This window comes from Corvus kubaryi, unplaced genomic scaffold (genome assembly GCF_017639235.1).
Source record: "Corvus kubaryi isolate FWS band 111438036 unplaced genomic scaffold, C.kubaryi_AGA036_p1.0 72, whole genome shotgun sequence".
Taxonomy (NCBI): domain Eukaryota; kingdom Metazoa; phylum Chordata; class Aves; order Passeriformes; family Corvidae; genus Corvus; species Corvus kubaryi.
In genome coordinates, this window is record NW_024582060.1 from 4,775,870 (window position 1) to 4,791,893 (window position 16,024).

The window sequence follows — 16,024 nt, forward strand, 5'->3', positions numbered from 1 at the left end:
ACGTTATTGTTGCTGCTGTTGTTGCTGTCAATATGCCTGTAAAGCAAAAATGCCATCAAATGGTCTTGATACCACTGGTACTGTTTATGAGACAACCAAAAAATAGAGTAATTGCCCTAAAAATATTAGTGCTATTCTTACTGAAGCACATTGGGGTGGAGGTCAGTCAATGCCTGAGATGCTTTCTTGACCACAGACCACACTATACCTGACCTGGGTGAGCTGACAAACTCCCCTCTCCAGGGTCATCCCCTTGACTGAAGTGTCCTTAGGCAGCCTTACCCCATGAAAATATGAATGTGTCCTTGATGCCTTCTAGTCATGTGTTGCCTTTGACACAGGCTCTGATCAATCATTTCTCTCTCAGGTATGTGTACCTGGGGCTGACATTGGTGTTGGGCACGGTGTCCATTTTCTTCAGTGTTGCTGTCCTTTGGGTTCTCCGGAAAAGGTCTTCTCCACAAGATGAGACCCTCTCAGCCAACGGGGAGAGAGGCACCTGTAGAACAAAGAGCAGAAAAGATAATTTTGTCCATAGTGACCAGTTAATTCAGTCAACTTACTGGCCAGAAAAGGAGACCAGACTTTAGGAAAACTGAGATCTCCACCGTGATTTTACCCAGTGAGTGGTGTTCCAGGCAAAAATCCATCATCAGTGAAGCAGTATCTTAGTATCCACCATGAAAATGTTCACCTTCTTGCAATTTTCACTGTAAACCCCAAAAGCAAAGACCACCAATTTTTAGCATGTGAACAGCTCTAAAAACACTGCTCACCATTTTTTCTGCTGAGTGAGGGGATTTCCTATGGGAGGTGCAGTTTTTCCCTCACTGAGACACTGTTTTTGCAGCTGCCCCTCAGCTCCCTCCCTCCTCATGAAGCTGTAGGAGCTGCTGCTGCCCCTCGGTTTCCTCCCGGGTGTGAGGGGTAGTGAGGAGGCTGCCATGCAGCTCCCTCTGCCATGGGACCAGCCAAGAGGAACCAGGGCACAAAACCTGATCTGGCAACCTGGAAGGTGGAGGGATCTCGGGCATGTAGCCCGTCCTTGCAAACAGTGAGGCACAGGGCAGGAGGAAGGTGGTTTGCTGGAAGGACAAATCAGCCACAGGCTCTGGGCATCTCATGAATTCAATCCATAACACTTAGGACATCAAATGTTGTGGTTAGGAATCTGTTTTCCAGTAGCTTTGTCCAGTAGCACAACAATCAACAATAGAAGTTGTCATTACAGTCAAAGAGACCACAAGAGTATCATCCAAAGGAAACTGGAATGAAAATAGAGCTTTTTTAGATTTCCAGCAGTTTCTCGCTAGTACTCAGTGTACTAAATAATTCCATGCACTTTATGATGTAATAACAAAATGGTACAAGATACATATGATTAATATTTTAAAAAACTATGAAAAGACAGCTTGGGAAAAATAAAATTAATTAAAATTAATTAAAAGACCAGATGATTGGGGCTCTTCCTTTTAATTTATTTTATTTTCTAGCTGAAACGAAGACATTTTTGGACTTTGTTAATATTTGATATTAATTATATTTGGGGTGGGGAGTGCAAAGGAGAGCTGTTTAATATGAAAAAAAATCTCAAGAAACCTTGCACCGGAAAAGCCAGTGGCAGCACCACAAGGATATCCTTTAAAGAACTAGAATTTTTGAGCACATGATGAAAGGTAGGCTTCATCCTTCACCACAATATTGGCCAAACAAACCCATATCACATCATTTGGGTCCCAGCAGTGACTGCAGGTACCCTGCTGCCTCTCCTGTGGGGTGCATGAGGAGGGGCACATGCATAAGGGTGGGATTCATTGGGCTTTAGCAATGATCGGTGTTTACACTATGCCATTAGGGAACTACCTAATCCACTCAATAGCAACACCAAGAAGGGTGGTGCTTAGGCACCAAATATCTGCAGAAGGTAAGGCTTTGAACCCATTACTGGGGAAAATGCATTTGTCAGAGGAAGAACCAATGCCACCCAGATTTGCCACATGGGTGAGTGTTTAGACAGCAGCCTGTCTCCCTGGAATGTGGGATACCCAGCCTCCTGTCCCAGATCTTTGTCCTCCCAGGCAAGTGTCAGAGGCTATGGGCAGTGAGGTCCTGGACAGCTGTGGCTGTTCACTTGGCCTTCTATGAACAAGATATTGAACTAAACAAACATAATTAAAATAATCTGAAGGTTTATGAATACGGGACTAAGTCAAGAGTTGTGGTTGTGGTGAATCACAAATACGGGCATTCCTGTCTCAGGTCTCATTCATATTACATCACCATGAAAACAGCAAAAAATGTCAAACTGCACCAGCATCCAGGATCAAGAAAAATGCTTGGAGCTTTCCATAGCTTCCTGGGGAGGGCACTTCCCATAGAAATGAGCTGTCAGATCCAATGAGAGAAAGGAGGAACCCAGCTTAAGTACACACTGGGATAAAAAAGGAGAGATATCTGCATTTCACTCAGTGCTTGATGCTGTATGTGTGTCAAAGCAATGGGGGTGATTCCTACTTTGTGAATCAGTCCTGGCAGCAGTGAAGCTGTCACTGCGGCAGTTCTGCTCATGCCCGGCAGCAAGAGGGCCAGGAAAATTCATTGATTTCATCTGGGAGAGAGAAAATTTTCTTCTTGGCAGCTGGAAGAGTGCTGTGTTTTGGATTTAGTATGAGAATGGGGTCGATAACACACTGACGTTTTAGTTGTTGCGGAGTTGTGTTTACCCCAAGTCAAGGACTTTCCAGCTTTCCATACTCTGCCAGTGAGAAGCTGCACAAGAAGCTAGGAGGGAGCATGGCCAGGATAGCTGACCCAGACTAGCCAAAGGGATATTCCCTACCCTGGAATGCCATTTCTAGTATATAAACTGGAGGGAATTGGCCAGGAGGAACCAGTCATTGTTAAGGAACAGCCTGGATATCAGTCAGCAACTGTATTGTGCATCAAAAAGTTGTCTTTCTTGGGTTTTGTTTCTCTCTTTCTTTTTTTCCCTCCCTTTTCATTGCAATTATTATTATTCTATTATTATTCCATTTTATTTTATTCTAATTATTAAACAGTTCTTAATCCATAGGGTTTGCCTTTTTTTTTTTCCAATTCTTCTCCCCATCCCTCTGTGGGGGCAGGGTGAGCAAGCAGCTGCATGATATTTAATTGTTGGCTGAGGTTAAACCACAACAGACAAATAAAGAAATTAAGAGACATAGACATATCCTACTGTAGTTCAGAAAGAAACAGGGACAGAAAAAATCAGCTTCATCACTTATGTATGTTAACTTCATGGTTATATATGAAGCCTGTACTTAGTGATTAATTCTTTAAAATACAGGCTTTCCTTCCATAACCCATTTCCTTTACACATAGAATACTAGAAAGGAGTTGGTTTCAGTAAGTCTTATTTTCATTATGTTTTGAAAATGACCACTTTTCTCCTCTCATCCTTCAGCAGTGATAATACTGGAAGTTAGTGAGCAGATATAAGCCATTCCCACTTTGAACTATTTTCAAGTCTGCTACTTTATTTTAGTACTTTAAGATGTAACATGGATTCATGGATGAGTGTCTGACTAGAGATACATATTCTGGACTTGCTATAATATTTGAAAAAATGATGTTAGCACTAGGATATTTGGACCTGTCAGAATCTTCCTACCAGAATTCTTCATCTTAAACTATATCTGCAGTAGGTGCTGACTCATAAAGGTCAACAAATCTGGATCTTTTCTTTTCTTTTTAGAGTTAGGGATACTAAACCACAACCAAGAGACTGCAAAGAAGCAAACGCCTTTCACTGTCAAAGGTAAGATTGTTAAAAGAATTAGCTGAGGTGATTTCCCAACCTTTAATATCAGCCTTAGAGGCCAGAGTGGGACTCACACCCTTTGTTAGGAAGTCCCCATGGGCTGTATGCCATGTAAAAAGTGGGATATTACAGCAAGGTCCCCAGCTGTCACATGCAGGACGAGGGCAGGGTAACCAGGCTATGCCACATAATGGGATGTGCAATCACGCCTGCGGCACATGAGCCAAAGGCACATTTCCTCTTTTACCTCCCAGCAAAAAATGCAACTCTTAAATGACATTGCTTGTCTTAGTTATAGGCACATCATTTTTAATCATGCCTTATTCTAGCAAATAAAGGAGGCAAAAAGGCAAGGTCAGAAGACTGAGGGAACAATGCAATTTATCTATAGCTCATGCCATGCCAGCATCTGAGGGAATTGCTGAAAAACAGAGAGCAAAGGGTGTGGATGTCTCAAAAAGAATAAACAAGCTGAATAATTATAGATTGCCTCCTTGAAGTGCTCAAAATAATGAGTAAGACTGATGTATGAAACCACTATTGTAATATTTTGAAATAACAGCACAGTTGGTATAATCTGAGAGAAAACACTGACAGCAACACTCTGGCTGGTTTGACAGATGATGACACAACATCCAGCCTAATTCTGCATGACATTAAAAGAAAAACAAGTTACTAAAACTTACTTCTAGAAGCTATAAAGTGTATAGACTTGCAAGCAGCTAGGTCATATAGGTATTTTAAAAGCATTTGCAAATAAATAAACATTATTAATAATTTTTCATAATCTAGCCCAAAGGCTAGATATAGGTCTGACCCAGCCTGGTTGTCTTATTTTGTGCCCTGGACCATCACTAAACAAGTGCTGCATGAGGCACTTCTTCATTCAGTGCTAATCAACCTCTAGAAGACAAGAAGTCCATAATTGCTGTAAAAATGATGACAGCAATTTAAGTGTGGGTCTCTTTAATGGTGATTTAAAGTGCTCATTAAAAGGACCTTACTTAAGCAACATGTGGCTAATATCAGGAGGTTAGTTAACCAACAGCTCATCCCAGATTAATACAGTTCATTGAATTTTGAAAAGAGTAAATAAGGAAAGGATTTAGTGGAGAGCATGTGGAGCACATTCTCACAGCTGGATGGTGACCAGGCCAGGAAGCTCTCTCTCATGGCTGTTGAGCATAGTAAGTTTGAAGGGTTGTTGTTACGATCCAGTTTAAACCCAGAAAAGCAAAGCAAGCTAAGTCTCTGTGCATAAACTGGAAAAAAACTTAGAAGGTTCAAAATATCCCCAGAAAAAACGAGATTAAAACCAAATGAGGTTAGATGTTGTTGCCAAAAAATTGATGTATTTTATTTAATAGTAGAGATGCAAAGAGAAGGGAAGGGAAAAGAGAAAAAGAAATAGAAAAGGAAGTGTGCGTGGGGGGGTGGGGGAACAAGGAGAGGTGACAGGGGTTAGATGGAAGCATCTCACCCATCCAAGGGTCCCAGTGATGTCTCGTTGCTCCCCTCCATCTGGTCTGCTGGTGGTGAGGGTCCCCCGTCGCCGCCGTGGCCACGCCGCTATATGCTGCCACACTGCCACACGCCACGCGGCCACACGCCAGAGAGTGCAGAATCCCATGGGTTAATATACACTTTGGGCCAGGTGGGAACACCCACGTGCCTCCCTTGCAGAGGCTAGCTTGACACTGTCCCTTGCAACACTGAGGGTCTGTTGCATCATCTCTGGTGCTCTGGTGCAGGGTCTGGGGACCCCTTTGAGGGGGGCCCCTTTGATGAGCCATGTCACCCCCTTCTGCTGTGGATAAGCTTTCCCCTCCCTGGGTAAGGGCCCCACAGCTGGGCTCCTTTGCACAGTTGGAGGATGGGCAGTCACTGCACCTCTGACCAGAGGCTTTTCCAAGATACCCAGAGCCTCTCCTCCCTCCACCCCTTGGTGCAGGGGGTCTGTTCGAGACTGGCAGCTGATAGCCCTGAGGCTGTGGTCCTCATCTTGGACATGTTAAGCCTGTGCTCAGTGAATGTCCCCAGCCCTGAGTTGTTACTTTTTCCTATCTTCATCAGCAAGCCGTGTGAGGCCTCCATCAGGGCCCCATTCAGGGTGCGGTAGTCTTCTCTGCAGCTTTTGGAATACAGTTTTAAAAGTCCTTTAAGATAATGTTTAAGTCATAAACTATAATATTTCAGTCTCTGATAGTTGTACACAGTGGTATCCAGAACCCTTTTGTTGCTCCTGTGATGTTGGCACTTCTAAAGCAAAATGTGGAAAAACACAAACTTGTTTATATAAAAACCAACCTGTGATAATGTTATAAAGTCAGCAAAAATCTGTTTATTTAACTGTGCCAAGAGTTTTCCAGTGTCTGGAAATCAAACAGAACTATAATAGAAATAAGGTACTTTTTTTTTTTTCACTCTAACAACAGTCTTTGGGGTGTTTCCGACATCTGATAGATTTTTCTGTCAGGTGTAGTCTTTAAATCAAGACTCGCCCATTCCTGTCAAAGATCTGCTCTAGTGTAACGAGACAGATGAACAGTTTGTTGAAGGGGTATTTTATATAATGCCAGGTATTCACTTACATGAGCCATATTAATTATCTCAGTCATGTTACATCAGGTAATATCCCAGACCATGTGAAGGTGATGGGGGGCTTGCACTGGGCTTTCACCTGAAGTCTGCATAGTTTTTGTTGCTGTTGTTCTGTGATGCAGCACACATTTGGATTGGCTCCTACAAAGGTCTAAGCACTCTCACCTGCCAATGACTTACACTTCAATTCTGTGTCTGTAATAACAACTCCAATCCAAGCTGCTGATTAAGACTGAATGCAAAGAGAAACTGCACAAACAGCATTAATATCTACCCTTTGTATTTTAAGTAGAAAAAAAAAAAAGAAATATCATCAAAACAGCACATCATGGTCTACTTTTGCCCAGATAGATGCATGATGCAAATCAATGACAAAATTATGGAGCTCTTATGAAAGACAAATGCTCCACTGAGCAGTGGAAGGATAAATTCCCGGACATTGGCTAAGATGGAAACAACAGATCCGCCTCTCAGCATGCTTTTCTCTCTTGTTAGCTCTACAGCACCAAATTGAAACTAGACACTCTGGGACAGGAGCACCAAAGAAGCCTTTTCCATTATGATAAAGGCTTTTTTCACCCTCTCAGGATTCCTGTAGTATCCTGACATTTGCTTAGCTGTAGACTATCCCTTTTACTTAGTATGTTAACAAGGAGTTAAATTTTAAACTACATTTATTTTCTGTATCTAGGGATTAGTGTCTTGAGAATAAGGGCTCTAATCAAAGCTGCCTACTACAGTTGGCCTCTGCCTGGCCAGCAGCTCCCTGCTACTGCAGCCTGCCCCCTGCCAGTTGTGCCTTGGCAGCCTCTTCTTCTGGTGGGATCTGCTGCCACCCTCTGCCTGGAGGAGTCTGCAACCAGCTCCTGTGCTAAAGGTGACTTACTGTGGCTTACATTGTAAGGACTGCTTTTAATCTCAGCAGGAATCAGAAATTACTGATATCTCTATGTTCTTATTAAGGGGATTTTTACTATCATAATCCTTTTTTTTTTTTTTTTCCTGGAAGTGTAAGTAATATGGGGGGGAGAGTGGAAAAAGAATTACGTCTCTTTTTTTTAGGTGTGAGACCAAGTCTTCAATTTGACTTCACTAGTTTCCCATTCTGGTAGTTTCAATCAACAGTTCTTGGTTCAAGAAGTCAGCTTTGATTGTGAATGCTTCCACAGACAGTTTGGACAGCAGCAGTCTGAAGATAGAAAAATTCTTCTCAGCCATACTGAAAGCAAAGTACAAAAAATATTTTAATTCCTGGAAAGTTATAAATTAATGGTATATACAGGACTAGGAAAAAATAGGGAGAAACTGATGTGTATTCACTTGTCAGAATGATGAAAACAAAGAAATACTGTTTCCATTATATGAAAAAGAAAGTAGCGCGTTTTTGCACAGGTTCTACTACTCCCAAGTAAAAGAGCAAATTTGGCTCCATCCCTTTCCAGATGTTTAGGATTAAAAGGCCAAAAACCCACTTGGGTAGGTCTGCTAATACATCTGAAGACAATCTGAAAATGAAACCTTGGGAATGCAAAGCTTCACCATAAAACTTTGAAAACAACAGGGAATACTTATCTTGACATAGTCAGAGCCTAACAGTGGAGCTTGTGACACACCTTTGAAGTAGGATGAGGACACAGGTGGTTGTGTGTCTGCACCCTTGATGGAACACCAGCAACCACACAGATTAGCAGCATGGTGTGGTAGCCTGCAATAAAAAACAATGAACAGGGGCCAAGATGCTTGTCTTGTGACTAGAAAATGTCAGTTATGGTATAAGAAACCTGCTGGAAGAGGGTGTGTCTTGGGGTGACTTTATAATGTGTCTCTGAGAGGGGCGAGAGGAAAAAACCGAGCGAACCTTTTGAAACAGTTGTTCAAGGACACAGATACACACTCCTCTCCTGCTGCAGCAGCAAGAGTGGAGAAAGCACCCTTCTTGCTTTTTAGCCAGCTCCTGGCTCCTTTTCTCCAGAGGGAGATGGAGAGTTGAACTTTGTTTTCCTGGGACTTTGGTTTTTCCCTTCTTCTCTTCTGGACTGTTTCAACATCAGAACACATCGGGAGAATTTTTTGACCGAGGCCCTGGAGGTGGGCCCACATTGACCCAGCTCTGAGGAGGAGGAGAGAGACTACACCTACAGAAGGACTCTGAAATCTTCCCAGGTTTCTCTTCACAGCGAGAGGTTTTATTATTTAGCATTATTATCCTTTTCCTATGTGTTTGTTAAATAAATAGGTTTTATCTCTTTCACTTTCCTCCGAGGAAAAAATTTTTTTTTCCTGAACCTGGTGACGGAGGGATGGTTGTAACCTGCCTTCTATCAGAGGATATTTTCCTCCAAATTTGTCCAAACCAGCACAGATAATTAATGGTGCCCAACACATGGCTCAAAGGAAAGTGAAAAAACCTGTACTAATTACATTTTGAGTTGAATTTAATTACTTTGTGTTGGGGCAAAGTAGTCACCATGTTGGTTGAGTTTTCATAATGTCTCTCTGGCTTGATGTACTAGTGCCTTTCTGGTCCCCAGGCCTATTTGCCTATCCACAACTTGCTCCAATCTTGTCTCTGAAACGTAACTTTTGCTGAGCAGGGGCATGAATCCAGGTTTTCTCTTTTGCTGTGCTCAGTGAATGATTTATAAGAAGTTGACATAGGTACAGGAAGCTGTTCAAAGTCTGTATGATATGTGGTTTCTCTGTCCTAATCCTAGTCCTAGTTTCAGTAGCCTGTTTTGGGAATTTATTAGTAATTGTACCCAGTTTGTTGGAGGTGGAGGAGATGGGGTTTCCCAGCCTTTCATCTCCCTCCCCTTTAAATTTGATACATTATCTTTTGAGAATGTTCAGTTTCCCCTGGATGTTAAAGAGACCACCCTCCTGGTACTTTATCTAGTAAGCTTCCTCTATGTGGTTTGCAGCTTGTCTAGAATAAGAGCTCAGATTTCCAGGGTGACTGATGAGACACCTGACCCAGATGTGGAAAATCCTAAATGGTGTGGGGAATGGGAGGATATGGGCCAAACTCTGAAGAAATTCTCTGACCCAATAGCTTGGAATTTCCCCCCTGAACAAATTCAGAACCCAGCGGAGGTGGGGAAATATCTGAAAGAGAAATACAATGACAAGTCTAATGAGAAAAAGCTCATTGCAATATGTTGGGCCTTGGCATATGCCTATCACACACTGCTAGGTACTGTAGGGCAGCAGAGGTAGAGCAAAGGTAGAGGGGCAGGAAGATAAATCAGCAGACACCCCAGTCATTCAGGCTGCAGCCAAACCAGATGGAGAGCCTAAGCCATTGACAGTGGCTCCTGTCACAAGGAAAAAGCACACAACCAAAACTGATTGCCCAGTGAAAGATGATGATGATGCAGGGGAAGGAACCTCAAAGCCATCAACTGACTCAGGCACAGAAACCATTACTGAGTCCATGTCCATAAGGGACCTTCGTAGCCTAAGAAATGACTACACACAACGATCTGATTAATCCATAATAAGTTGGATGGTCCGTATTTGGGATGCTACAGGTGATGATGTAATGGTGGATGGTGCTGAAGCGAGGCATTTGGGATCCTGTCATGTAATCCAGCTATCAACCAAGCGATAATAAGGAGGGCTGAGTCTGACAGTCTCTGGACATGGGTCTTGAATGGCGCAAGGGATAGATATCCATGCAGAGATGATCTGTATATGCAGCAAACCCAGTGGAAGAGCATAGAACAAGGGATCCAGCACTTGAGAGAACTAGGGGCGGTAGAGGTTGTCTACGCTCTTGACCCAGGATTGAGGAGTCCAGACAGGGTCAGAGTTGACCCAGTGATGTGGCGAAAACTCATACGACTTGGGCCACAAGAATACGCTTCTGCTTTAGCAATGATGAAACTGGATGATGGTGGGAATGAGACTGTGCGGGATATGGTGACAAAGCTCCGAGCATATGCAGATGCCATGCATGGCCCAACACATGCAAGAATCGCATCTGTGGAAAAACATGTACAGAAATTGAAAGATAAAATGGAGAAGAATCACCAGGAACCTAAGAAGGAGATTAAAGAGGGCCTTCTCCAAATCTCAGCAGTACAGATCAGAGATTCTGCTACCAAACGCAGACGTTCCCCAGAGAAAGAGAGAAGGTACATCCCATTAAGTAAGCTGTGGTATTTCCTGTATGATAGGGGGGAAAACATGAGGAAGTGGGAGGCACAACCCACTCCTGCTCTGGCAGCATGAGTGCGTGAATTGAAGGAGCGCAAGTTTCAGAAAGGAAGTTCTATCAGAAAGGAAGTAGCTCCAGTTGCCTGTAGCCAAACTGCCAGAAATGATGGAAAAGACGGTAACATGTCTGATCCCCTTGAAGGAACCTCTAAGATGTATCCCCAGGGAAAGAAGCATAACCAGGATTAGAGGGACCCTGCCTCTAGCCAGGTAGAGGCCAGGGAAAACCGTGTTTTTTGGACTGTGTGGATTCGTTGGCCTGGTACCTCAGAACCACAAAAATATGATGCCTTGGTTGACACTGGTGCGCAGTGTACAATAATCCCATCGCAGCATGGGGGGTAGAATCTGTTTCTATTGCTATTCTATTTATATTGTTATTCTATTTGACCCTGGTGGAAGCTGAGGTGAGCCTGACTGGAACTGAGTGGAAGAAACATCTCATTGTGACTGGTCCAGAGGCCCCGTGCATTTTGGGCATAGACTTCCTCCAAAGTGGGTATTTCAGAGACCCAAAGGGACTCAAGTGGGTGTTTGGAATAGCTGCTGTGGAGACAGAGGGAATTAAGCAGTTGAACACTTTGCCTGGACTATCAGAGAACCCATCTGCAGTCGGCCTTCTGAAGGTGGAAGAACAAAGAGTACCAATTGCTACCTCGACAGTGCATCGCCGACAGTACCAGACAACTCGAGATGCTGTGATCCCCATCCACAAGATGATCCACAAGCTGGAGAGCCAAGGGGTGATCAGCAAGACCCACTCATCCTTCAACAGCCCCATCTGGCCTGTGCGCAAGTCTGAAGGGGAATGGAGATTGACTGTGGACTATCGTGCCTTGAATGAAGTGAATCCACCATTGAGCGCTGGAGTCCAAAGCAGTGAAGTGGTATGCCACTATTGACATTGCCAATGCATTTTTCTCCATTCCTCTGGCAGCAGAGTGCAGGCCTCAGTTTGCCTTCACGTGGAGGGGTGTGCAGTACACCTGGAATCAACTGCCCCAGTGGTGGAAGCACAATCCCACCATCTGCCATGGACTGATCCAGACTGCATTAGAAAAGGGTGAAGCTCCAGAACATCTGCAGTACATTGATGACATCATTGTGTGGGGGAACACCACAGCAGAAGTGTTTGAGAAAGGAGAGAAGATCATCCAGATTCTCCTGAAAGCTGGTTTCGCTATCAACAAGATCAAAGTCAAGGGACCTGCTCGAGAGATCCAGTCCCTGGGAATGAAATGGCAAGATGGACGGTGTCAGATTCCCACTGAGGTCATCAACAAGATCATTGCAGTGTCTCCACCAGCCAACAAGAAGGAGCTTTCCTAGGTCCCACACGCTTTTGGAGGATGCATATTCCTGAGTACAGCCAGATTGTGAGTCCTCTCTATCTGGTTACCCGCAAAAAGAACAATTTCCAGTGGGGTCCTGAACAGCAACAAGCCTTTGCCCAGATTAAGCAGGAGATCGCTCACGCCATAGCCCTTGGCCCAGTAAGGACAGGAGTCAAAGTGAAGAATGTGCTCTACTCTGCAGCCGGGAGCCATGGTCTGTGCTTTGGCAGAAGGTGCCTGGTGAGACTCGAGGCCAACCACTGGGATTTTGGAGCCGAAGCTACAGAGGGTCTGAAGCCAACTGCACCCCAACAGAGAAGGAAATCTTGGCAGCCTATGAAGGAGTCCAAGCTGCCTCAGAGGTAATTGGCACTGAGGCACAACTCCTCCTGGCACCCCGACTACCGGTGCTGGGGTGGATGTTCAAAGCAGCGGTTCCCTCTACCCACCACACCACCAATGCCACATGGAGCAAATGGATTGCTCTCATCACACAGCGCGCCCGTATCGGAAAATTGAATCGCCCTGGGATTTTGGAAATAATCACAAACTGGCCTGAAGGTGAAAACTTTGGTCTCGCTGATGAAGAAGAACAAGTGACATGCGCTGAAGAAGCTCCACTGTACAACCACTGCCACCAGAAGACACACGCTACGCTCTTTTCACTGACGGTTCTTGTCACATTGTAGGGATGAAACAAAAGTGGAAAGCAGCCATATGGAGCCTCACACGGCAGGTTGCAGAAGCTACTGAAGGAGAAGGTGGGCCCACGACCCAGCTCTGAAGAGGAGGAGAGAGACTACACCTACAGAAGGATTCTGAAATCTTCCCAGGTTTCTCTCCACAGCAAGAGGTTTTATTATTTAGCATTATTATCCTTTTCCTATGTGTTTGTTAAATAAATATTTTTTTATCTCTTTCACTTTCCTCCTGATGGCTTTTCTTGGTCTTAAAATCAAGAGTCAAACATGGTTAGAAGGAGAAAAGGGATTTTACCTTGGTGTTTATTTTGAGGATCCTTAGGTCCACACGTCCAGGTCAAATGCACTGAAATGCACCCCACAATGCACCCCCAAAAGATCTGATATAATATTATAGGTGTTACTAATTAGCATATCTATCAAAAATTCCCCAAAGAGAGGCTTCAATGAGCTCCCCTCCCCAAGGAACCTTCCCCTGGTTGATTCTATCTTAGTTTCTGGCGTGTGTTCTGGAGAGGACCTTGGGGTCTGGGGCACACTGATCCCTAAATACAAAGCTTCTAAAATGTTTAATCTCTCAGCTTGACAAACAAGTCTAAGAATGTAGACAGAAAGCAGTAAGAATACAGAAGTTGTAAAAAAGGTATAACAAGGGTATAAAAGAAAAGGCAAAAAATCTTCATGGCATCACTCCAAGGAAATTTTTTTTTCCCGAACCTGGTGGTGGGGGGGGTGGTTGTAACCTGCCTTCTATCAGAGGATATTTTCCTCCAAATTTGTCCAAACCAGCACAGGGTGGTCAAAGCTTTATGCCACAACAGGACTTGAAGGATCACTAATGCTGATTAAAAAGAGGCCCACATCTGTTATAGGACCACGAGTTTCCATCTCTTGCGTGTACTTGATGCTAAGTAATGCTCTGACTGTGAGGAATAGCTCTTTTAGAAAAATTGCAGTGATTGCAATGGTGGTTGTTTTTTCATTCAGGCTTAAATATAATGGATGCAGTCATCATGTAAAACCATGGATTTTCTCTGCAATGATGAATCACTCAGTCATGGAAAACTAAAACTTGTTCTGCACAAAAATTTACAACCAAAATGAATCAATAAAATAGCAGCAGAAATTTATGGAAGATTATAGACCAAGTTAAGATTGAAGCCATTATTGGACACAATGGACTGGTGATTTGGAAGAGCCAGCACAGATTTATCAAGGATAAATCAAGGTCTGACTAAGCTGGTTGATTTCTATGATGAAATGGCCAGTGATGTGATAAAAGTGGTGGCAGGGAAGGGGGCAAGAACTACCAGGAGTGGAGTATTGTGGTGTAACATCCGGGCAGACAGTATTCATACCTCACCTGCCTCAAGAATAACTTATCTTTTAAGTACAGTTACTCTCAGGAATCAGGCAGAATGCACAGCAGGGGCACAATCAAATAAATTATCTCTCAGGAAACCTGCTCTGGTTTCCTTGAACAAGGGTTGTAAATAGATAAAGGGCTGCTCCAAAGTACACATAGCCCTGCCTGTGCTGTTAATAGCACTAAACTATAAATCTGAACAGTATTCTAAGCATAAATGATTCTTGAACACCCGTTTTACTCCATATATCCAAGGTATTATATTTTCTCTTCGTGAAAGTCCTTGGCTGGCTCTAGCAGATCTGAGCTGAATGGACTTTAGCCATAGACTGTGAAAATGAAACTTCCTAACAAAATGCATTGGAAACAGGGATATTTCCAAAGCTGGGGCACCACATTTTTAAACATCAGGAAGGTGTGAACCATTATAATCTAGACAAGGTCAGGAAAAAAAAAAAGATGCTTCACAAGAATGTACAAAAGGAACACACTTGCACGTCTTCTTCCTAATTAACTTTTGACTGCTGTGGATAAACATGGATTTTGGGACCTTTAACAGAGGGCAGAACTGGGAGGAGACAAGATTAAAGCATTGGTTTGTGTTGGAAGTTAATGATTCTTCTACCAAGTACCAGCAGAGCTTTGCTTAAGGAGCGAATACTCTGACTTTTGAGCATTTATGTGATAGTATAACTGCTGTTGTTGTGGATGCAGAACCTAGGTAGGAGCCTCTTTAATATTCTTTTTGTTTGTCTTGACTTTAAAATGTTGCCATTAGTGTTTGCAGCTATTGAACACGACCTGTGTACTACCAGTTGCATTTGCTGTAGTCGGTAACACCAGTGACAGTCCTGGCGAAAGTGTCATTGCTTTAATGATGGCATTATGCACCGTATGTGACTCTGAACTGTAAGCATTGTATGTTGTGGACAATGCAAGCAGCATTGATGTCTGCACAGCTCTATGATACTCACTTTTCATATTAGGTGAACTTAAAAGGTCTTGTTGTGATTGTATTTAAAAATCAGTGAGACAATTGGATTAGCACTGCAGTTAGTGTAAATCATTACAGTTCCATAAATTACTGGAGGAAATGTGGCTCTTGATTTGCCATTTGCTCTTCTACTGGGTGATGTCACAGTCCCTGAGAGTGTAACTGTGGTGATAATCAGCCCAAAGACTTAGACTGTCTTTGCTGGATTCTTAAAGGTCCTCAAACATCACTATATTTTTCTTTTATAAGAGTCTACAAAACCGGTAGCAAACTGGTGTCTTGACCTTTGTAAACTAATTACCTGTTATTCATGCTGAAGTTTTTTAACTTATGTTCTTATTTATTATAATTTGCATATAATTAGGGGGTATAAAACAAAGCTGTTTTTTTTTTTTTATCCAGTAAGGAATAGATCTACTGAATAGGCCCAGAATTAGGCCATGGCCCCTATAAGATCATGTCCCCTGAAGCACTGAATAAATCTGCACCTGTCCTTTGCAAGGCTGGCTGTATTCACTCTGCAATTGAATTGCAAGTTGCTGAATGATTTCCCATGATGTTGTGGAAGCTGTCTGCTCCCAGCAACACAAATAATCCAAACTGATTATTAGTTAAGACCCTTGATTTTTCCACACCCAAAGTCATTCTCAGAAGAGACTGTATTGAGCATAAAATCAAGTGAATTTGTCAAATGTCCTAAAAAGTGAACTGAGTGTTAAATTTCATCTGTCTGTACCACTTAGAAGTTTTTAGTGGATTTTTTTTTCTTTTTGCTTGTTTTTTGGGAAGAGGTTTGTTTTCTTCCCCTAAGAATAAAGACAGGTTAATTTTTGTTTGGGTTGATTGACTACCTTAACAATACCAATACCTTACTTGCCTGATCTTGTCTTTCTGCAAATGCAACTTTCTCAGATCCCTATTACAGAAGAGTGGCTTGTGCAGGCAAAGAATGGTAGTTTTAGAGAACTCGTATTAGTGAAAGGGCACATTTGGTGCAGAAAGCTTCAT

At 43.0% G+C, this 16,024-nt stretch overlaps 1 protein-coding gene across 8 annotated transcripts in view; it reads left to right on the forward strand.

Moving 5' to 3' along the window:
- SLCO1C1 (solute carrier organic anion transporter family member 1C1) overlaps positions 1 to 16,024 on the forward strand; it is a 53,030-nt gene that overhangs the window by 22,255 nt on the left and 14,751 nt on the right. For 4 of the 8 annotated variants that reach the window (XM_042050240.1, XM_042050232.1, XM_042050233.1 and 1 more), the window contains one exon: positions 368 to 1,450. The exons of 1 other annotated variant lie outside the window; for it this stretch is intronic. In XM_042050240.1, coding sequence (XP_041906174.1) covers positions 368 to 590 — 223 coding nt within the window. In that variant the 3' untranslated portion in view covers positions 591 to 1,450. Of the gene's footprint in view, positions 1 to 367; positions 1,451 to 3,736; positions 3,800 to 7,094; positions 7,283 to 14,629; positions 14,744 to 16,024 lie in introns of those variants that run through there. 3 more of the 8 variants (XM_042050236.1, XM_042050235.1, XM_042050234.1) reach the window with 3 other exon arrangements.